This window comes from Podarcis erhardii (assembly GCF_964252035.2).
Source record: "Podarcis erhardii genome assembly, chromosome: 2".
NCBI lineage: Eukaryota > Metazoa > Chordata > Lepidosauria > Squamata > Lacertidae > Podarcis > Podarcis erhardii.
In genome coordinates, this window is record NC_138498.1 from 121,110,564 (window position 1) to 121,133,685 (window position 23,122).

Here is a 23,122-nt window from a genome sequence, read left to right on the forward strand (position 1 = left end):
TTTGTTCTTTTTGTGTTTGTTGTTGTTGTTTAGTCGTTTAGTCGTGTCCGACTCTTCGTGACCCCATGGACCAGAGCACGCCAGGCACTTCTGTCTTCCACTGCCTCCCGGAGTTTGGTCAGACTCATGTTTGTAGCTTCGAAGACACTATCCAACCATCTCGTCCTCTGTCGTCCCCTTCTCCTTGTGCCCTCCATCTTTCCCAACATCAGGGTCTTTTCCAGGGAGTCTTCTCTTCTCATGAGATGGCCAAAGTATTGGAGCCTCAGCTTCACGATCTGTCCTTCCAGTGAGCACTCAGGGCTGATTTCCTTAAGAATGGATCGGTTTGTTCTTCTTGCAGTCCATGGGACTCTCAAGAGTCTCCTCCAGCACCATAATTCAAAAGAATCAATTCTTCGGCGATCTGCCTTCTTTATGGTCCAGCTCTCACTTCCATACATCACTACTGGGAAAACCATAGCTTTTACTATACGGACCTTTTGTGTAGTCTGTTGTTTTCACTGCAGAGGGGGAGATAGTTCTGGATGCCAACCACGTTCCCATCTCAAAGCAGCCCTGAGGAGCCGGTCAGCCTGGAGACCTCTCCCCACTGGGATGGTCAGGTTTGGAGGCAGACATTTCATAAAGAGAAGTGATCTGAAGGTGGCCTCCCTCCTCGTTGAAAATTCCTCATTTCTATTTCTGTGCTGCCTTGAATGTCCCCTGCAGGAGCAACAAGAGGAACAAGCATGATGAAGCTGTCAGTATTGGGGCATTCGATGGCACAGAGGCCGCCTGCTGCAATCCCTTGACCTATCAAGCTGTGCTAAAAATAAACACACTCAGAGCAAAGACTTAAGGTTTCCAGAGGAGGAACCAGCAACTCAGCCAAGCCTCTCACTTTAGGGAAGGTGGGAAATACACAGGGACGCTAAGCAGCCCGATCCGGAATATAAATCCCTTCTTGTTGGTCAGACCCTGGGTAGAACCCCTGGGCTTCTTGGGAGGAAGGGCGAGATATACATTGAATAATAAATAATAAATTCAAAGTAACAGAGGAACAAGATTTCCACAAAATCAGGCGGCAGCAGAGACGGGCTTTCTTTGTGCACGTGTGTTCAGAAGTTCGTCTCACTTGCGGCTGACTCCAGATGGTTTTATCATTCCTAGAAAGTAGAAGCCCCCCATCACCAAAAGAATGATCCCTTCCCCACAGAGGCCTGTTTTCAAGGTGGGCATCCATTCCCCACTTACCGACGGAGGAGCTGGTGGAGCTGGCGGGCTCCTGGCTGCTTGCTGCAAAAAGGAGAAAATAAAGAGAGTGCACATCACTGCCTGTGTTTTAGGGAGGGAGCTCTCATTTCCACTTGTACCTTTCCTCTCTGCTTCCCCCCCCCCCACATACCCCTCCATGCCCCGTTAAGTCCAAATGTCAACATACATCTCAGTCTACAACCTCCTAAGATTATACAGTAAAATTATAATCATACAGGAATAATAATTCGGGATGCTTTGCAACCATCAGTGCAGTTCTCCATGTGTTGCCTGGATACACTATTATCTGTGCGTGTACATGTGCAAATGATTGTGCAGTGCTCCAATGTCGCCTTAAGTTGTGTTTTCTGTGAAGTCCCATTCTACGTAGCATAACTCACACACCAAGGCCAGCCCAATACGTTTTGACACCTGAGGCGGGCCCCAAAATGGCCTCCCACTCCCCACCAGGGACGAAGGGGCGAGGGAAGATTTCTATTCAGGGCAGAGGGAGAAAGAGTGACATGGGGATCTGGTGCCCTGCTGAATCCTGCCGCCTGAGGCAGTCTCCTCCCCTTGCCTCCTGGGTGGGCTGGCCCTATCACACACCATTCTCCTGAAACGGAAGTGCCTTGTGTTTTTCACTGTTCCTAAATGTTTAGCTTTGGAACGGACTGTGGCTAAAAACACACACTCTCCTTTCATGCTCATTGGGTGGTTATAGGATGCTGGAGACAGAGACCCTGCTCCAGAAATCGTGATGGGTCTTTGACCGCCTGTGACCTCTGACCTAGGGTTGCCATACATATTGGAAATCCCAGACATGTCCTCTTTTGGGGGGTCTACATGCCCATCTGGGGGGATTTCTACACTTTTAAGCTAATGGCTGGGGGGGGGGTTAAAAAAACCTGTGTGCATGTGGGCGAAGTGGGCTCTGTCTCTCAACTCTGCCTCTGTTTTTTTTTGGGGGGGGGGCGAGGTCAACAACCTTTGGGGCTATCGTGCAAATAAAAGCTCAACAACATGCCAACCCTACAGTGAACACTATATCACAGGCAGTTAGCACCTAGTGGCTGCTATAAATCTCCAGGGCAAACCTGATGACTGAACCCTTGTCCACTCTGGCACCTGCGGTCACCAATATATTCATGCATCAACTAAAATGCTTCCCCACTTTTTCAAAAACATAAATGAATGCTTTTCAAAGGAAAAGGGAGTCACTCACTTGACGTTCTTTCATAGGCTGCTTCCACTGGCACTCTCCCTACAGAAACAGAGTAAGAAAATCAGATCAGGGATAGGATGGAGCGTGAGAAGCGGGGATTCCAAATTTTGGCACTGCACAGGGCACTGCTGAAATTTGACATTCCACTGCTGCTAGTTACATGTGGCTGGTGGGCAGAAACTGGCTAAGCAACCAGTAGAGTCTGCTTCCTCTCCCCCCCCCCCCCATCACTTGCCCCAACAAGAGATTGCAAGCAGGGCTTTCATGGTACTCATGGCCTACAGGCAGAAAACAAACAGACAGACAGACAGACAGACAGTCAAACAAACAGGAAGGGACACTTGGGCAAGCAGGAAGCCCAACCCTGCTGCTTGTTTTCTCTCTCCCCATGCTTTTATATATTTTATATATTTGAATATGAATTGCTGAAAATGTGTTATGGTCCATTGCCCATGGCTGCCATTTTATTTCTGGTGCCCACAACACTTTCATGTCATTTGATATGTTCCCACTGCTTGAGAAGGGTTGGAAACCCCAGCTGTAGATCGCTACCATCACAGATCTACAGGACACACGGCGACTCAATCGCCAACAATTGTACTGTGGACTCAGTTATACACTGCAAATGAAACATTTTAAATGTGTTGTAAAGTGCAATGTATTAATGTGACACCAGATGGCGACAGTGAGCTATGCCAAAATCAATGACTTTTTCAATACGGTTTTTAAAAACTGTATTTCATTTTCACAGCATTTTTTTAAAAAAAATATGTGTACATTCCAGCTTAGTATCCATGTGTAAATCTGGGCTAGAGGTCAGGGATATTTGTGTCCTTGCCAATGTTGCTGGACTCTGGTTCCCAGCAGCCAGCATGGCTAACTGTCAGGGTTGACGAGAATTGTGGTCCATATGGGAGTCTGGAGGGCCACAAATTCTCCATCGTGGGTCTAGATGACAGGTACTTGCCACCCCCTTGGCATTTTGGAGCCATTATTACATTATGTAACCCACATGAATCCTGCTTCCCAAATATATCAGAATAGGGGGCAGGAGGCAGTGGGGAAGAACAGTTAGGGTACTTTCTGGTTGGTGTTCCACAGGTCATTTATGGGGTGGGGGGAACTTGTGAGGGAGCTGCCAGGAAGGTTTTGCCACCAGCACATTCTCAGTCAGGACAGACAAAACCCAGCAAATCCACCCAGTGTTTACTTACTGCGGACAAAGTACCAGTAGATCACAGCAGCCACCCCAACTACTCCCACCACAGCAGCCAAGCCCCACAAAACATTTTCCAGAGTGGTGAAAGAATGGCCTCCCTTGGCTAAAAGGAAACAAAATATATTTCTGTTCAGACACTGGTGGCAGCTCCCAAAGCCTCATCCAGACATCCCACAAATTTTTTTTGAGAAGAGATGCTGCGTACTAAATCTGAGACCACTCATGCGCAAAGCAATGTGCTATGGCAGTGCTCTCTAGAATGCCCTCCCCTCTAAGACAACCCATTGCTCACCATTAGATGGCTTCAGAGAAGACCAGAAGAACCTATGATTAGGAGTGGCATTCAGCAACCTCATGGAACACCCCATAATTATATCAATAAAACCGGTAAGATTTCTCACCTCCCAGAGAGGGTCCCTCTCCTTCCAAAGATTGCTCTTCAAACTCAACTCTTTGAACACCACGCCCTCCCTACGTCCCTGAACCTAAATCACATCTCCTCCTTTGCAACCTAAAGTATGGACAATGTCACATGTAGTATTAGCCTATGATAGCGCTGAAGTCCCTCGTTCGACTCTGGGAGGACGTTCTCCTCCTAGAATCTAGCAAAGAAGGCCATCCAAGAGGTTGGGTGGTCATCTGTCATGGATGCTTTAGCTGAGATTCCTGCATTGCAGGGGGGTGGATTTGATAACCCTTGGGGTCCTTTCCAACAACTCTATTGTGATTCTCTTATTCCTCCTCCTGCCCCTCTCCTGTCGTTTCTCACCAGGCTCCTCCCAGGCCAAGACCAGAGGCTGTGTTAGGCTGACATGCTCTATGTGGCAATGATAGCGGTTCCTGTCCTGGGGGTCCACGTCAATGCTGAGCCAGGCGTGGTAGGTCCCATTGGAATTGGGAGCGACATCCCTGCGGAAAGTGGCATGCTCCATGACCTTCCCGTCCATCCTCCAGGTGGTGTCAATCTCTCTGGGGTAGAAGCCATAGGCCTGGCAGATGAGGGACTCCTGGCGGTCTGGAAGGGCCTGACGCGTCACCTTCCCCACTGGGAGCTCTGCCAAAAACAAAGGAACCTCTCCAGGAGCTGGCAGGATGGATGGTGCAATTCACGTGGTCGTCCAGTGCCATCCTGACCTGAAATTTGATTACTGATGCCTTCAACATCCCCAAGAGATGACAAGGTCAGAAGAGAGAAATTATCAACTTTCCTTGTGTTTCGTCAGACTTACAACTCCCTGTCCTCCACAAATATGCTTAAGGTCTTTGTAGTGTATATCATCAATAGATGAATTGACCCATGGCTCAGACTGATTATGTCCCCATACCTGTCCCCATAAATGTTCCACTGTGAAACCTTTCTCCGTTTTTAAAAGATATTATTCAGACAAACCCCATGGGTCTCCCTGCTAAGGGCCTGTGATACCCAAAGCAATCTGAAGCTCCTGTGTGGCTGTTGCAGAGACTGAAAGTCCCCACTTCCCCACTATTGTCTAAGTTCCCCCACTTCAGGGTTTTCCCCAAGCAATCTGAGACTGCGCCTGCATGAAGCTAACTTCTCCTCTGCCCTCTTCATGCCTCTCCTGGTTCTTTGAGACCAGGGAGGAGGGGAGCTGGTCACAGCAGGAGGGTGAGACTCCCTGGATTCTTCAGCAGCCTGCCTCGCTTCTGTCTCCCGGCCTCCCTCCTCTCCAGCCTCCGCTTCTGCCTCTGATTTGAGACTGCTCTCTGTCACAGACTCTCCCAGCTCACTAAGCCCTGTTACCTCTTCACATTCTGACACTTCCCAGTCTTCTCCCTCTTCTCCCTTTGACCGTTCATCATTGTCCTACCACCACTCCCTGAGCTCTGAGCCTTCTTCTCTTGAGGGTTCCTCAGCTGGTTCCTCCCACCAGTCCTCTGCATTCAGCCAGCCCATGACACCCAAAAACCTCAAATGTCTCATTTATTTTTACCAACCACACCCACGTTTTTATAGTTTTGACACACAGTCCAAAGATCGCTTCAGCTCCCGGAGTTGCTCATGGGTCAATCTGTCCCTCTGACCCAAAATTTTCAGCCACCCCCTTCTAGGCAGATTTGGGCCTCTTTTTGATTTTTTTTTTAATCAACATCCACACACTGTAGCCTGAAGTGACCCACTCCCAGACTTCCTTCCTGCACAAAACAGAGTTTTGGTCTGAAATATGATGTGGATGGAGAAATAAGTAGCAAAATCACGACTCCAGCCTCCAACAAGAAAGGCGATTCAGACTCAACATCAGGATTAACTTTCATAAAGATAAATTCCACAGTGTAAATAAGTTTTGATGGATGTAATATTGGAATACTGAAAGGCTTAGTTCATGTAAAATATGCAGGGATTTACGGTATGCAAAATGAACCATGGAAAGAGAAGGAGGGAAGTCATTGATATTTTAAGGTTGTTTAAATGAATATTCTAAAATGTAAAACAGAAAAAATTAATAAAAATTATATATATACAGTAGTACCTTGGTTCTCGAACAGAATGCTTTCTGTTCTGTTCAACTCCTGGAACTGTTCATAAACCAAGGTGCGGCTTCTGATTGACTGCTGGAGCTTCCTACAGCCAATCGGAAGCCGCGGAAGCTGCACCAGACATTTGGCTTCCCAAAATTGTTCAAAAACTGGAACACTCAACTCTGGTTTCTGATCATTCAGGCGCCAAAACGTATGAGTTCCAAGGCGTTCAGCAACCAAGGTATGACCGAATTTTTTTTAAAAAGGAAAAACTTTCCAAAGGCAAGAGCTGTTCAACAGTGAAACAGTCTCCCTCAGGAGGTGGTGGCCTCTTCTTCCTTGGAGGATTCCAAGCAGAGGTTGGCTGGCCCTCTGCCCTCGATGCTTTAGCTGAGATCCCTTCATTGCAGGGGGTTAGACTAGATGACCCTGGGGGTCCTTTCCAACTCCACAACTCCACAATTCTACCATTCGATGCATTAGCCCTCCTCCCCACTCCCATTCCCCACCCACCCATCTCACCTGTCCTCAGCAGAGTTTCATTCCCGTAGTCCAGGTATCTCTGCAGCCACTCAATGCATTCCTCCTCCAAGTAGGCCTTCCGGTACTGCTTCTTGGCCAACTCTGCATCCCACTTCCTCTTCATCACTTGGGCCTCTCTGTCAGCTGCCGTCCAGGTGAGGGTCTCCTTCTCAAAACTGAGGAAGTCCCTCCCGTCGTAGCCGTACCGGTAATACCCTTCTTTGCGCCCCTCTGGGCTCAGTTCACAGCCGTACATGAGCTGCAGAGTGTGGAAGCCTGAAACAGACCCCCAAGAGGTCAATTGGGGGGGGGGGCAACAGGACCAGAGCAAGATTTCTGCCCCACAATAACGACAACAGTAAGGTAAAGGTAAAGGACCCCTGGCCATAAGGAAGGCTGATGGCCGAAGAATTGATGCTTCTGAATTATGGTGCTGGAGGAGACTCTTGAGAGTCCCATGGACTGCAAGGAGATCAAACCTCTCCATTCTGAAGGAAATCAGCCCTGAGTGCTCACTGGAAGGACAGATCCTGAAGCTGAGGTCCAATACGTTGGCCACCCCATGAGAAGAGAAGACTCCCTGGAAAAGACCCTGATGTTGGGAAAGATGGAGGGCACAAGGAGAAGGGGATGACAGAGGACGAGATGGTTGGATAGTGTTCTCGAAGCTACCAGCATGAGTTTGACCAAACTGTGGGAGGCAGTGGAAGACAGGAGTGCCTGGCGTGCTCTGGTCCATGGGGTCACGAAGAGTCGGACACGACTAAACAACTAAAGAGCAACAAAGGACTCCTGGAAGGTTAAGTCCAGTCAAAGGTGACTATGAGGTTGTGGCGCTCATCTCCACTTTCAGGCTGAGGGACCTGGTGTTTGTTCACAGACAACTTTCCAGGTCTTGTGGTCAGAATGACGGAAACCAGAGTTCACGGAAACGCCGTTGACCTTCCCAGTGCAGCAGTCCTTATTTATCTACTCGCACTGGCATGCTTTCGAAGTGCTAGGTTGGCAGGAGCTGGGACGGAGCAACGGGAGCTCACCACAGCGCCACCTGCATCCCTTAACAACAACAACAACAATAATAATAATACTAAACAAGGCACACACACCCCTCAGCCTTACTGATGTGGTCCAAAGGAAAGCAGAGCAGGATGTTTGGCACCAGCTTGGCTGCAGGTGTTGCCCGTAGGAGTCATACAAGGCGCCATCCAACACCTTAGGGACTATGCTCTGGATGTGTGTATGGTTTACTCCGTCGCCTTTTCTCCTCCTGCAGCTATCCCACAAGGCATTGGGGGTTTAGGATCAGGATTCACCTTCTCCTAGATGGGCTCCCTTCCCATGTGGATGAGCCCCATCTGCCCCTCACATCCCTCTATGGCAGGGGTAGGCAACCTAAGGCCCGTGGGCCGGATCCGGCCCAATCGTCTGCTAAACCCAGCCTGCGGATGGTCCGGGAATCAGTGTGTTTTTCACATGAGTAGAATGCATCCTTTTATTTAAAATGCATCTCTGGGTTATTTGTGGGGCCTGCCTGGTGTTTTCACATGAGTAGAATGTGTTCTTTTATTTAAAATGCATCTCTGGGTTATTTGTGGGGCTTGCCTGGTGTTTTCACATGAGTAGAATGTGTTCTTTTATTTAAAATGCATCTCTGGATTATTTGTGGGGCCTGCCTGGTGTTTTCACATGAGTAGAATGCATCCTTTTATTTAAAATGCATCTCTGGGTTATTTGTGGGGCATAGGCATTCTTTCTTTCTTTTTTTCAAAATATAGTCCAGCCCCCCACATGGTCTGAGGGGCAGTGGACCGGCCCACGGCTGAAAATGGTTCCTCTACGGCATGTGCAAAAAAAACCCCCTTTTTGACCGTTGGATCCACTCTTGGTCTCATCTGCTCAACCCACCAGAGCCTGTCTTCGCATGCAGGGGACGTCCCTAACTCACCGAGGTTTTGAGACCCATCGGCTCCCCTCACCTGATTCCCAGGATTGTGGCTGCTGTCACAGGCTGAAAGCCTCCGGGAGCCACAGGTGAGAGCCGAGTGCAGGTTGGGGACCAAAGGTGGGCAAACGACCCCGGAAGGAGCCTGACTGGCAGGGAGAAAGAAGCTTATCCCTTTTTAGGAATCACTATTCTCCCTCTCAAGTCACCATCTCCTGCCCCTGGAAGGGACAAACCTGGCAGAGAGAGAGAGAGAGAGAGAGAGAGAGAGAGAGAGAGAGACTGAGCTCCTTTCCTGCCCTCCACTCACCTTTGCTCTGGTTGTATTCATCCTGTAGGTCCAGCAGGTACTGGCTAAATTTCATATCCAGCTTGAGGAATTCCTGGGTGATCTTTTCCCAGTACTCAGCATTGTCCTTCTCTGCTTTCAGCATCCAGGAAACTTGGGGCACAGCCTTCTCGGTTTCGCTGTCATACTTAACAATGGGCTGGTGGTCCACGTACCCCCCAGCAATGAACAGGGGCAGCCCCTGACTGGGCCCCGACACCCCCGTGCATAAGTAGCGCAAGGAGTGACTAGAGCAGCCTAGGAAGACACAGAGAGAGCGGGGGCAAAGCTTCATATATTTATTTGCCATCGTATTCTGTTTTGTTTGCCGAAGCACAAAGAAAATGAAGCAGAGAAACACTTGAAAAATCGGGCAAGTAGGCAGGTAAATGTATCAAATTTTTCAAGTGCTTTTCTTTTTCATCTTCTTTGTTTGTAACAGGGTGGATTTGATTTAAATCGAATGGCAGACGAAGGTGATGGACTATATGGAACTGGCTGAGATGACTGGCAGAATCCGAGACCAAGGAGAAGAGTCGGTGGAAGAAGACTGGAAGAAAATTAAAGTTTATCTTCAGAAATATTGTAAAATTAAGGAATGTTAGAAAGATGTTGGAATAAAATTATCTGGTTTTAGCAGAAAAGATATAAAGGATTAAGTAAAAATAATTTGGTGAAAGAAGAGAATGTAAAATCACAATATATTAAGATAAACTATTATGATAAAAACAAAGCTGGAAAGGATTTGCTGAAATATCTAACTGAATTAGAATACAAAAATGGGAGGTGTGAGGAGGTCAAGGAAGTAAGTGAATGAAAGCAAGTGATGTAAAGGTTGGATCTGTGTGTTTTTTTTCCAATTGTTTGTATTCTTTCTGTCCTTTCTATTTTTCTTTTTTCTTTTTCTTTCTTCTCTTTGTAATCTTTAAAATTTGAATAAATATCATTTTAAAAAAAGGATTTGATTTAAATCAAATTGATATAAATCACGATTTGAATCAGTGAGACTGGTATAATCTTAATATGGTATAATCTTAATATGCTGGTATAATCTTAATATTTACAACCAGATGAACGTTTCCTTTTTGGAATAATAAATTTTCAGAGTAGTTTTTACAGTTATATCCAAAATTACTGAATACTATTAGAAATACTGTAGCAGGAACCCCCCCACCCCAATCATTCTGTTTGTATAAACTTCACACTCACACACTACATACGCCACATTTCTGTTATAAATTCATAGAAAGTCAACCATACATTGGATTTGCACTGTTCCATTTTTATTTTACTCCATATTACAAGAACTAACAAAGGGGGGTGACTTAGTCCTGGTCAGCCAAAATCCCTTCACTGTCTCAGCACATAAACAGGAGCCCTGCCCATGCCAACCCTGATGATCCCAGACAGAAGACAATCAAGATCACAAAGAACTTGCATATGGGAGTGGATTCAACATGGACTGAAACAAAGGACACTGATCAGATCTTCCCTCAGGGGGCAGGAAACTGCCAACTCCCCTTTGTCTCACTGGAAGTTCCTGGAAGTGACTCAGGGGGAGGGGGCAAGGGAGGAACCAGCCAGGTGACAAGACACTCAGGTTACCACCAACTCCTCCCTCAGCCCCTCCTTCCTTTAATGTATGCCTCCCTCAACCCCTCCTTTCTGTAATATATGCATGATGTTTCTGGGGGTGGGCTAGACCTAGAGGAGGGGAATTTCAAAAGTTTTTATAAGACCTTGCACACTATTCTTCTGGGTCTTTCCTCTCTCCTGCACGTGAGGGGAATACCCTGTTGCAACAGTTCAATAAAGGCCAAGCCTACAGGCTGCTGTTTTGCTCCAAGTTATCCTGGTTGGTGTCTTTGTTTTGTCCAAGGGAGCCCTCGGATTTTTCCTGTAACAATACATAGACAGAACATTATGAAATTATTGTGAGCTTTAATAAGTTAACTGCTTATATTTGGACAACTTTTCTGCTGTACTTTATTGGAAGGAAAAAAATAATCATTTCCTTAATAACGATTTAAGCAATTTATTTAACAAAAGCAGTAACATTGTAACATATGTATCCATGTTTGTTAACTGATGTGGTTAAACAATTTTTTAAAAAAGACCACTTCAGACTGAATTTTAGCATACATGAAAAAAAAGTAAAACAAATACTTATTTCCTTATGAATAGCCTTTGGACTATAATGTAACTTAAGTAGAAAACTATATTTAGAAATATTTTTCCTGGAAAAGCATTTTATTTTTAAAATCCTATTTAAATAAAAGAAATCTGACTTAATTTTTAAAAAATCCAATTTTAAAAAGAATCATTAACATTTATGCATTTATGCACCATTAACATTTATGCACCCTGGTTTGTAATAACTAATACCTAATAACCAATATTCTAAAAGCTTCAGTGAGTTCATCAATAGAGATCTCAAATGAAGCCTGAGGCATTTATATTTTCTTGCAACTTGTTCCACCAGCACACGATTTTTAAAAGCCACGGTTTCAACAAAATGATGACAATTTTGTCTACCCTCTCCGACTGGGATCATAGCAGCGAGTTTACAACAATGCAGGCTAACGTCCCAATATTGAGTCAGCTAATCAGCGAGAGGCGGGGATCAGATTTTATTCCATTGTAAGCAATGATTATATGGGCTGCACTCGGTCAGTAGAGGACCATCATCTCCCCATCGCTTGTCGGTGAGGCATCTTTTTTTATAGGCTAAGCCAAAAAGCGAATGAGCCCAGGGGGAGGGTTTGTCCTCTGCTGAGTTCAATGTCTTTAGTAACAGCAATCCAAAGCTTCCTTATAAAAATATTTATTTATTTATTTATTTACAATTTACAATGATTTTTATTTTTTTTAAAAACGACCAGGTTTTTAAGAATCCACTTGCCGGGATTCTTAAGTGGGGAGAGGGCAGCTGTGGCTCTCAGTTCCTGCTTGGGGGGTTCCCCCTGGGGCATCTCCGGGGGGGGGGCGCTGGGAGACCACAATTCTGGACTACGATGAGTCCCCTCCGGCTGGATCTCCCCATTGAATCCCAGACTGGCTTTTGGGGGGAGAGCAGGTCTCCAGAACAGCAGGGAGGGTAGTATCTCCTGCAGATGAGAATATCTTTTTTTTAAAAAAAAAAAAAATAGTATTTATTCAAATTTTATAGATTACAAAGATAAAAAATAAAAGGACAAGACAAAAAAACAGAAAACCCCCCAGAAAAAATACAAACAATTAACAAAGCAAAACAGATCCAACCTTTACATAACTCTCTTTCCTTTGCTTATTTCCTTGACCTCCTCACACCTCCCTTTTTTGTACGTATTCTAGTTCAATTAGATGTTTCAGCAAATCCTTTCCAGCTTTGTTCTTATCCTAATAATTTATCTTAATATGCTGTAATTCACCAATTTTAACCTAATCCTTTATATCATTTCTGCTAAAACCACATGACTTCATTCCAACAACCTTCTAACATTCCTCTCCTGCAGATGAGAAGATCAGGAGGAGGAAGGAGAGACTAGAAAGCGGACTGGATCCGGATCAGGCGGTGGGCAACCCCTCCGCTCTCTTTCTACATTCTGCCCACCCCGACTGGTGGGTAGCATTGGGGGGGGACTCACCGAAGCAGCCCCCCAACAGGAGCAAGAGCGATCCCCACCGAGGGAGGAGCAGCAGCCGCCCCATCGGACTCCCCCCCCCCTCGCCCCACGCAAAGCCCCTCCTGCCCAAAGGGCTTGGTGGAAATGATTTTCTCCCCCGCCCCAGATCACAGTCCTCACCTGCGCAGTCCAGGAGCAGCAGCAGGGGGGCAGCCGCCCACAGGATCAGGAGGGGCCAGCGGAGGAGGAGGACCCCCATCTCCCCCCCCCAACCGAATTTCCCTTTTCCTCCTCCCTCCGACTCTGAGACCCGCTCTCTGCCCCGCCTGCGAAACCAGCAGCAGAGCGAGCCGGGATTGGGCGAGGGGAAAATATTCCGCCAATCGGAAATCGGCGCGCAGGTTGCGGCATCAGTCGCCAGGCAGAACTCGAGGCGCAAGTTTAGGAGCGAGGCTTGAAAGCGAAAGAGAAAGTGATTGCAGCTCCTCGCTGGGAAACGCCGCCTCCCTCCCTCCCTCCCTCCCTCCCTCTCAGGTCTGCCTGTCCTGCCCTGCAGGGGGGGCGGAGGGGGGGCAGGAGAGGACCCAGGTTCAGTCCCCGCATCTCCAGGGGGGGTCTGGGAATGCCCCCCTCTCTGGAACTGGGGGAAGGGGCTGTGAGATCCGGAGCGAGGTGGACTCCTGGGCTGAGTCAGTGCAGGGCAGCCTCCTGGGTCCTGTTTTTAAGAAGCCCTTACATGTCTTAAAAGATGGCTCCCTTCTTCCTCCACTGTCAGAGGCAGTAAATGCATTCGCATCCCACTCGCTGGGTGTCCCTCCCGTCCTCCTTGCATGATTCCTTACTGGGACATCTGGGGGGCCACTGGGAGACCGCCATGCTGGACTCAATGGGCCCCTTTGGGGTGATCCAGCAGCCCAGCTATTCTGTTTCACTGTATGTTGATTGTTTTGTATTTTTGTGATTGGATGTTTTGTGTGTGTGAGATGTTCTTTTTTTTCCTAAAAAAAAAAAAGAATCCTGCCAACACCTTCCAGCTTTGTTTTGTTCTTCGCTTGAGCCTCGAGCCAAGGAGTGAAGCGGCCCCTGCCCCGGGCGGCATACAAAACAAGCCCCAAGTCGGGAAAAGAGATGTCTGGGAAGGGATCATTTTCTCCCTCCCCCCCCCCCAGCGGGAGCCGGGATTGGCCGAGGGGAAAACATTCCACCAATTGGAAATCTCCCCGCAGGTTGCGGCATCGGTCGCCAGGCATAATTCTTTAATATTTATTAAAGTTTCCACATAAAAAAAGTTACAAAAATAACAAAAAGAAGACACAAAAAATACAAACATTAAGAAAAACAAAAACAGTTAAAAACAAATCCGTTTCTATAGCTTACAGTTCATTTACTTATTTTCATGACTTCCTCACACCTCCCTTTTTTGTATTCCAATTCAAATATTTAATTCAGCAAATCCATACTTTCTCTATTTTCTCTTAATTCTTTGTCTTCACATATTATAATTTCAAATTTTCATCTAATATCCATCCCTTTTTACATATTCCTTTTAACCTTATTGCTAAGACCGCTTCGTTTCATTCCAACGTCATTTTAACATTCAATAATTTTACAATGTTTCTGTAAGTAATCTTTGAATTTCTTCCAATCTTCTTCCACCAACTCTTCTCCCTGGTCTCGGATTCTGCCAGTTATTTCCACCAATTCCATATAGTCCATTACTTTCATCTGCCAATCTTCCAGGGTGGGTAAATCTTGTGTCTTCCAATACTTTGCAATAAGTATTCTTGCTGCTGTTGTGGCGTACATAAAGAAAGTTCTGTCCTTCTTTGGCACCAGTTGGTCGACCATGCCCAGGAGAAAGGCCTCTGGTTTCTTCAGGAAAGTATATTTAAATACCTTTTTCATTTCATTATAGATCATCTCCCAGAAAGCCTTAATCCTTGGGCACGTCCACCAAAGGTGAAAAAATGTTCCTTCAGTCTCTTTACATTTCCAGCGGTCGCCAGGCAGAATTTGAGGCGCAAGTTTTGGAGCGAGGCTGGACAGTGTTCTCCAAGCTACAAACATGAGTCTGACCAAACTGCGGGAGGCAGTGGAAGACAGGAGGGCCTGGCGTGCTCTGGGCCAGGGGGTCACGAAGAGTCGGACACGACTAAACGACTAAACAATAACAACAACGTACAGTGAAATTTTAGATCTTACAGGACAGGAGCCAAAACTGAGAAATCTCAAGGAATCAAGAGATCTGGTTATGGATTGGCTCCAGATTGTTGGGGAAATTCTGGGAGAGAGGCTACTCGACAGTCCCAGCTGGTCGGGCAGAGCCCACGGGTCCCAGCCACAAACCGGAGCAAAACAGCCACCAGTAGACTTAGATCAAAGTTTATTGCGCGACAGGTTCAAACAACGGAATGAACCCTGAGAAAGTAGCGACATTGACTTTTAAAACTTCCCACCACATCCCAGAATACAGTTCGTACAGCATCATCACTACATCACCAAAACTCAAGAAAAAGGGAGGGTAACATGGGATTAACATAAGGAAACTGAGTCGAGGTAACACCCAAAGATAGGATTTGCATAGGCAAACATATCTCAAGTACCCAAAAAACCAAAGAACAATCGCCTTTTATATGAATTTCTAAAGTTTTGAGGCTTTTCCTAAAGCTGATAGTCTGGCGGAAATACTTTGGTTTTGCTTGCAACATTGTAGTAGATTTGGAGAGAGTTAACAAGGTAATGATGTTTCGATAGACTCAGTCCATTGTTCTGGCAGCGGGGCTCCACTCAGCTGCAAAGACGAGGGAGCAAACAGCTGGAGCACAGCTGCCTTGCAAGGCAATGTCAAAGGGCAAAGCTTGAGAGCGTAGCTTAAACTCAATTGGCTAGCTGTCAAATTCCAACACTCCTGATTGGTTATGGCGCATCAGCATGCAAATACACAGTTCAGACGTAGGGTATAGGGTAACAGAAAGGAAAGACAAGACTTTATTGAGGGAATTTATGTGCTGTTTGGTGCAACTTAGTGAAAGGACAAGGTCTTCTTGAGCTTATGGTACGTGTGGCGGGGAAGACAGAAGTCTCTCCCCCCCCCCCCGCCCCGTCTCTATTGTATAACAAGCTACATCAGATTGATGAATTGTTTAAGACAGATAGGGAAAACGGCTTTGCTGAGCAAAAGTCTCAGTTTACCAAAGACTTATTAGATACAAATATAAAAGTATTATCAAAAATGTACAAACTGCTCTTTGAGTGGGTAATTAAGAGGAATTGGTGAAATCGAGCATGATTAAGTGGGCACAAGATGTGGATCATAATATTGATCATGAACTATGGGTAAAGTTGTGGAAAAGTAAATATGAATTTTACGGCATGTTTTGCGAGATAAAAGAAAATATGATGAAATAGCCCACAGATGGCATTTAACACCCACCAGATTGGCGAGAATATATAAAAAAAGAAAAAGGTATATGTTGGAAGTATAATAAAATTGAGGGATCTTTTATTCACATGTGGTCCTGTAAAATAATTAAGGAATATTGGGAATTTAATGAAATAAAAAAGATACTTAAAAATCTTTTCCCAAAACACCTGAGTTTTTCCTCTTGGAGATGGTAACAATGGAGGCCCCCTCAAAAGCAAAAGAGTTTACTACTAGACGCCACCGCCACTGTTTACTGGCACAAAGGTGGAGAAGAAGCATAATTTATTATTATTATTATTATTATTATTATTATTATTACCCCGCCCATATGGCTGGGTTTCCCTAACCACTCTGGGTGGCTCCCAACCAAACATTAATACACAATACAGCATCAAACATTAAAAACTTCACTAAACAGGGCTGCCTTCAGATGTCTTCTAAAAGTCAAATAGTTGTTTATTTCCTTGACATCCGATGGGAGGGCGTTCCACAGGGCGGGCGCCACTACCGAAAAGGCCCTGTGGCTGGTTCCCTGTAACCTCACTTCTCACAATGAGGGAACCGCCAGAAGGCCCTTGGAGCTGGACCTCAGTGATGAGCGATGGGGGTGGAGACGCTCCTTCAAGTAAATAATTCTTTTTTTAAAATTCATCCCCACCCCACTGAGGCTTGTTTTTAAGGTGGGCATGCACCCCTACCCATTCTCCCATTTAGCAATGAAGGAGCTGGTGGAGCTGCCCAAACTTTAACATACAACGCAGTCTACATCCTTCTAAGATTATACAATAAAATTATAATGATACAGGAATAATAATTTGGGATGCTTTGCAACCATCAGTTCAGTTCTCCATGTGTTGCCTAGATGTACTATTATCTGCATGTGTACATGTGCAAAACCTTGCCAACATAGGTCCGTATAGTTAAAGCCATGGTTTCCCTGGTAGTGATGTATGGAAGTGAGAGCTGGACCATAAAGAAGCCTGATCGCCGAATTGATGGTTTTGAATTATGGTGCTGGAGGAGACTCAGTCCCATGAATTGCAAGAAGATCAAACGCATCCATTCTTAAGGAAATTAGCCCTGAGTGCTCACTGGAAGGAAAGATCGTGAAGCTGAGGCTCCAATACTTTGGCCTCCTCATGAGAAGAGAAGACTCCCTGGAAAAGACCCTGAAGTTGGGAAAGATGGAGGGCACAAGGAGAAGGGGACAACAGAGGATGAGATGGTTGGACAGTGTTCTCGAAGCTACAAACATGAGTCTGACCAAACTGCGGGAGGCAGTGGAAGACAAGAGTGCCTGGCGTGCTCTGGTCCATGGGGTCATGAAGAGTCGGACACGACTAAACGACTAAACAACAACAACATGTGCAAATGATTGTGCAGTACTCCAATGTCGCCTTAAGTTGTGTTTTCTGTGAAGTCCCATTGTACGTAGCATAACTCACCCACCAAGGCCAGCCCAATACATTTTGACACCTGAGGCGGGCCCCAAAATGGCATCCCACTCCCCACCAGGGAAGAAGGGGTGAGGGAAGATTTCTATTCAGGGCAGAGGGAGAAAATATACCTGTCTGTGTATGTGAATATTCTCAGGAACTTCAAAATCTCTGGAACTCCTGTGATAAGAAGGCAAGAACCACTAAAGACAAAGGGGCTGCACCCTTATTTATTTAAGTCAAACATATATTACGAAAGTACAAATAATAATAATTACATCCAGTGTCTTCAAAGCAAAGTGCAGCAAATCCATTGGGTTAGGCGAGAAGAGTCCTGCGGCCCCTGGAGGTCTCCTTCCTGGCTTCCTCCTTGGCTGTCAGCAGGATCAGTCCCTCTCATCTCTGCAGGAGACTCGCTACACCCCATCCCCTCAGCCTCTCTACCTCTTTCTCAGTTCCCTGCTTCCCTGTTTCCCCCTTCAGCTGCTTCTTCCTCCCCCTCTGCCTGTATCTCAACTCACTGCCCCAGGGCATCATGGGAGGCCCAGGGTGGAGCCCCAGAGCTCAGCAGCTGGTTGTCTTGGGACCTGAAGCTCCATGAACCAGGCTGGAGAACTGGAGCCTTGAAGGTATCGGGACAGAAAGAGGGTCTGGAGCAAACTGCCTCAGCAGCTGCCATTGCTACGGGGAGGGTCTGAATGCCCGCTGGAGCTCCTCATTCTCTGCCCAGCCTGAGGATGTTTGAAGAGAGGCCTCAACTCCAGCAGAGGTCACTAATTTAGCCTATTTCATGCATGATACACCCAAAGCAGTTCTCAGATGTTGCCTTTCCTTCAATTTGGATGGAAAGTGAGTGACATAAGATTGGGGAAAGGCTTGTGGAGGGAACCACAGCAACAAAGAACCAAGAGATTGTTCAGTTTCTGTTAATTGATTCTCACGAAAACTTACAGATTCTGGCTTCACACAATTAACTCAAGGCAGTGTCAATTTACTCTTGGCAGAAAGCCAAGGTCTGCTTGACCTAGAAACTACTCACTCCGATTGGTTAACGACCAGCACTCAACTCTGTTATCTAGGAATGCTAGTAAGTTTGGGGTGTGGTGTGTTAGGAGAAGGAGTGCTGTGTATGGTTAAGAGAGAGAGAGAGAGAGAGAGAGAGAGGGGGAAAGAAAGGATTTATTTTACTTTGTTTTGTATGCAGAAACTCTGCTGGTTTCTTTTTCCTTTTAATAAATCCTGTAATTAGTTATTGAGTCTAGCTGTCTAGTCATTTCCACCGCAACTAGCTTCTTCGCTGTGCAGGAAAACTCTGCTACGTTTGGGCTAAAGCCATTAGAGCTATGCCTGACACTTCAAAGTTCCAAGAGGTTATGGGTATTGTGCTGCCAGCCTGAGTTGTGGTGGTGTCAGCATCAACGGTGTGGGTTCCAGTAGTTCCAGAAGTTGTCGGTCCTGTTGGTGCAGCAGATGGACACTGGCTGGTTCCAGACTGTTGTGAGCTGGTGACGCAGTGGACACAAGGACAACAGCTGCAGTGTGTGCGTGCTGGGTGCTGTGGTTCCTGTTTTCTCTCTCGGTGGTCGTGAGTAGCTGGTTCCGGGTTCCAGGGACATCGCTCTCAAGATGGCCTCTCAACCAGTTCAGATGGCTTTTGAGCGTCTGAATGACTCCAATTACTTGCTGTGGTCGGAACGCATGCAGGCAGTGCTGCAGAGGGATCGTCTCTGGCAAGTGGTGAGTAAGTTTCCTGCGAAGCCTGATGATGAAGACCTCGATAAAGACCAAAGAGCAAGGGCCACAATTGTTTTGGGGCTGGAAGATTCCCAGTTGCCATATGTGAGGGGAATCAAGACAGCTAGAGGTGTGTGGCAAGCACTTAAAGAACTTCATGTGCGTGAGACAGCGGTTTCCAAGCTGTTCATTCGCAAGGCATTGTACAAGGCAACGTTGCAGCCTGGGGTTACAATGCAGGAACACCTACACAGTTTACAGTTAAAGTTTGTTGCGCTACAGGAAAGAGACTGTGCGTTAGACCAGCAGGAGAAGGTGGCTATTATTTTGAGTTCTCTCCCGGAAAGCTGGGATAATTTAGTTTTGTCTCTCGAAAGCATACAGGAGCATGATTTATCAGTCAGTTACGTTACTGGGCGTTTGATTGAAGAATGGCAGAAGAGGCAAGAAAGGTCGTTTGCTGCAGAGGCTTCTACAGGCGGGCGGTTTGGAAGGAGTTCTCATGCCGTGCCAGAGGTGAAGCAAGAGCAGCGTACCGGTGAGGAGTCAGCGTTTGCTGTTAGGCGTTGTTTCCGATGTGGGTCTTCAGCGCATCTAAAACGACAGTGTCCAGAGTTGGTCAAGTCTCAGTGGCCGGTGCAAGAGCAGGGACGAGATCAGCAGCAGCAGCAGCAGCGTAAAAAGAAATTCTTCAAACGAAAACAGTCGGCTCAGCTGGTGACCGCCGAGGTCAAGATTGCTGATGAGAAACAAACTGTCTGGGTGGTTGATTCGGGAGCGTCTCGGCACATCGTAAATTCAGATGAATTGTTTGTTTCCAAGAACTCAGCACAGCGCAGCCAGGTAGCCCTAGCAGACGGAAGTACTTCCGAAGTGATTTCGGGGGGTGCAGTTTTTGTTCCTTGTTTTCGTGAATGCCTGCAAAATGTACTTTGTGTGCCTTCATTAAGGAGCAATCTGATGTCTGTAGATTGTTTGCTAAAAGCTGGGTTTAAAGTGTATTTTGAAGGAGACAGTTGCATTATTAAGAAGGCTGGTGAGATTTTAGGCACTGCTAAGTCAGAGGGAGGCTTGTTTTGGCTTAAAGCAGGATCTCAAGTTGCAGCAGTAGTCAGTAAATCTCAGCCTGCAGTGAATAACAAAGCTATACATGACAACTGTGTGCACTTATTGCATAGGAAAATGGGGCATGCTTGCTGGAAAAGTGTACTAAAAATGTCTGAATTGGCTGATGGGGGTCATTTAAAGAGTTGTAACAAGTACCTTGATTGTAATGTTTGTAAAAAGGTTAAAACCCACAGAGTCTCTTACCCCAGAAGTGACAGAGTTAGTGAGTCACCGCTACAGCTGGTTCACATGGACGTAATTGGTCCATTTGCTGTAAGCAGAGGTGGATCGCGTTTTTCATTAACAATTGTGGATGACGCCACGCGTTACTCTTGGGTTTTTCCCATGAAGAATAAGGGTGACGTGTTCACTAAGTTTAAAGGCTGGGTGGCATCTGTGGAAAGATTTCTGTCCATTAAACTCAGAAGGATTCAGACGGACAGAGGTGGCGAATTTATGTCAAATGCTTTTAGAGATTGGTTACAAAAGCGTGGCATTGGGCATAGAAAAACGAACGCTTTTTCCCCAGAGGAGAATGGTGTTGCAGAGCGAAAACACAGATCTTTACAAGATATGATGTTTGCCATGCTTGATGCTGCTGATTTGCCCATGTCTTATTGGGGGGAGAGCATGCTCACCGCGTGTTATCTCCAAAATAGGCTCTTTCATCAAACAATAGGTACAACTCCGTACTTTAAATTGTTTCAGAAAAAACCCAAAATTGACCATTTGCATGTGTTTGGATCAAAAGCCTGGGTATTAATTCCAAAACAAATGAGAAAGAAGGGAGATCCTAAGACCAAACAGTTAGTGTTTGTGGGTTACCAGGAGCTGGGAAAAGGTTTCCGCTTTGCTGAAGGGACAAATGGCATTGTGATCTCCAGGAATGCCAGTTTTTGTGAACATAGTGGCTGGGAGAGACTACATGCCAATACTGAGGTTTGGTTTGAACCTTCCCAGGAGCTTCATGACTCTGAAGGTAAACATAGAGAATCAGAGTCTGAGGGGGAGGAAAGTTCAGATAAGAGCTCTCAAGAAAGTGGAATTAGTCAGAGACCAGTTGCTAAGCAACAAAAGAGAGGTCATAGTTCTGAGGAGGAAAGTGGGTCAGAAGAAAAATTTTCTCCCAGAAGATCTAAAAGACAAAACAAAGGAGTGCCTCCGGTGCGTTTTTCTCCCGATACTGCAAATGTGTTTAGTGTAATTGCAGAGCCCAAGAGTTTTCAGGAGGTGTTAAAGTTACCAAAAGAGGAGGCAGAGCTCTGGAAACAGGCAATGGAAGAAGAGATGTCCTCTCTGAATGAGCACAAGGTCTTTACACCAGTAGCAGCGCCTGAGGGGGCAAAGATTGTAGGCTGCAGGTGGGTGTACAAACTTAAACCTCTGGTGACAGGAAAGTACAAATACAAAGCTCGTTTAGTGGCTCAAGGATACTCTCAGAGGCCTGGAAAAGATTATGATGAGACTTTTTCCCCTACTGCTAAGGGGGACAGTGTAAGGCTGATTCTAGCGCTTGGAGCAAAGAGAAAACTCCTGTTAAACCATTTTGATATCCAGACTGCATATTTACATGCATCAATATCAGAAGACCTGTATCTAGCCGAACCGCCTGGTTATGAGACAGGTTCCAATAGAGTGTTGAAATTAAACAAAGCTCTATATGGTCTCAAACAGGCGGCAAGATCTTGGAACAAATGTTTCCATGAGGCCTTAGTGTCATTTGGTTTCAAGCTGACAATTGTGTTTATGTACGTGGTACAGGCAGTGATCAAGAGTTTTGTCTGATTTATGTAGATGATGTATTGTATGCTTGCAAAACAGATGAACAAACTAAAAGGTTTGCCAAGCAATTGTCCAGTAAGTTCAAAATGAAGGACTTAGGCCCGGTTAGGACATATCTAGGGTTGGAAGTGTGCTGGGCCCAAGATGGCAGCTGCCTAATTAGTCAGCGGAACAAAGTTAAACAACTACTGACTACATACAGGATGCAGGATTGCAAAGGGGCAGTGGTGCCTATGGATCCAGGTTTCATAAAAACACTTCATATAGATGAGAGTCCTGAATTTGAACATCCTGATATATATCATTCTGTAATTGGAAGTTTATTGTATCTAGCACAGTGGTCCAGACCTGATATTAGCTATGCAGTAGGCATATTGAGTAGATTGGTCTCAAAACCCACACTAAATGCCTGGAAAGGGGTAAAACAAGTTCTGAGATACCTCAAACAGACAATTGGCTATATGTTACAATTAAATTCTTCAGAGGATGAAATGTTGAGTTGCTTCTGTGATAGTGACTGGGGAAATTTGCCAGATAGAAAATCTGTCACAGGACTAGTCATAATGGTCGATGGAGCTTTAATCAGCTGGCGGTCACACAAGCAAGACGTTGTAAGTGTGTCATCAACGGGATCAGAGTACGCCGCATTGAGTGAATTGTGCAACGAGGTGATTTATTTCAAGCATTTGTTAGCAGATTTAAATGTAAATTGTGGAGAACCTGTACGAGTTTACATAGATAATCAGGCTTGTATAACCTTAAGTAAAACAGAGGGTTTCAAATCACATTCTAAACATATCTCTGTAAAATACCAAAATGTACGTTGCTGTGTACAAGACAATATAATCACATGTACTTATGTATCAAGTGAAGAAAATGTAGCAGATGTATTAACTAAACCATTGGCAAAGATAAAGAACAAGCAAATGTGCAAGGGTTTAGGTTTGCTGGAAAAATAATCTCCTACATAGGTGTTATTTGAGGTTAATTGTCCAGCAGAATCTGTGAGGGGGTGTTCAGTTTCTGTTAATTGATTCTCACGAAAACTTACAGATTCTGGCTTCACACAATTAACTCAAGGCAG

At 45.7% G+C, this 23,122-nt stretch overlaps 2 protein-coding genes and 2 long non-coding RNA genes across 4 annotated transcripts in view; 2 read left to right on the top strand and 2 right to left on the bottom strand.

Moving 5' to 3' along the window:
• Positions 1-479: 479 nt before the first annotated feature.
• LOC309337324 (major histocompatibility complex class I-related gene protein-like) lies at positions 480-12,640 on the bottom strand (the record flags this gene model as incomplete). The annotated part of the gene is made up of 8 exons (XM_081854101.1): positions 480-705; positions 1,237-1,278; positions 2,462-2,500; positions 3,676-3,783; positions 4,450-4,734; positions 6,681-6,956; positions 8,933-9,208; positions 12,577-12,640. The coding sequence occupies 8 exons, from the start codon at positions 12,638-12,640 to the stop codon at positions 623-625; spliced, it is 1,173 nt and encodes a 390-aa protein (XP_081710227.1). The 3' UTR covers positions 480-622.
• Positions 1,378-17,768, top strand: LOC309337332. The gene is made up of 2 exons (XR_014154164.1): positions 1,378-1,594; positions 17,383-17,768. It is a non-coding gene; the product is annotated as an uncharacterized lncRNA (long non-coding RNA).
• LOC309337059 (major histocompatibility complex class I-related gene protein-like) overlaps positions 17,628-23,122 on the bottom strand; it is a 135,903-nt gene continuing 130,408 nt past the window's right edge. Inside the window, exon 9 of the transcript XR_014154098.1 lies at positions 17,628-17,831. The gene's annotated coding sequence lies outside the window, so the exon portion shown is untranslated. The remainder of the gene's footprint in view (positions 17,832-23,122) is intronic.
• LOC309337432 lies at positions 18,899-23,004 on the top strand. The gene is made up of 2 exons (XR_014154292.1): positions 18,899-21,610; positions 22,104-23,004. It is a non-coding gene; the product is annotated as an uncharacterized lncRNA (long non-coding RNA).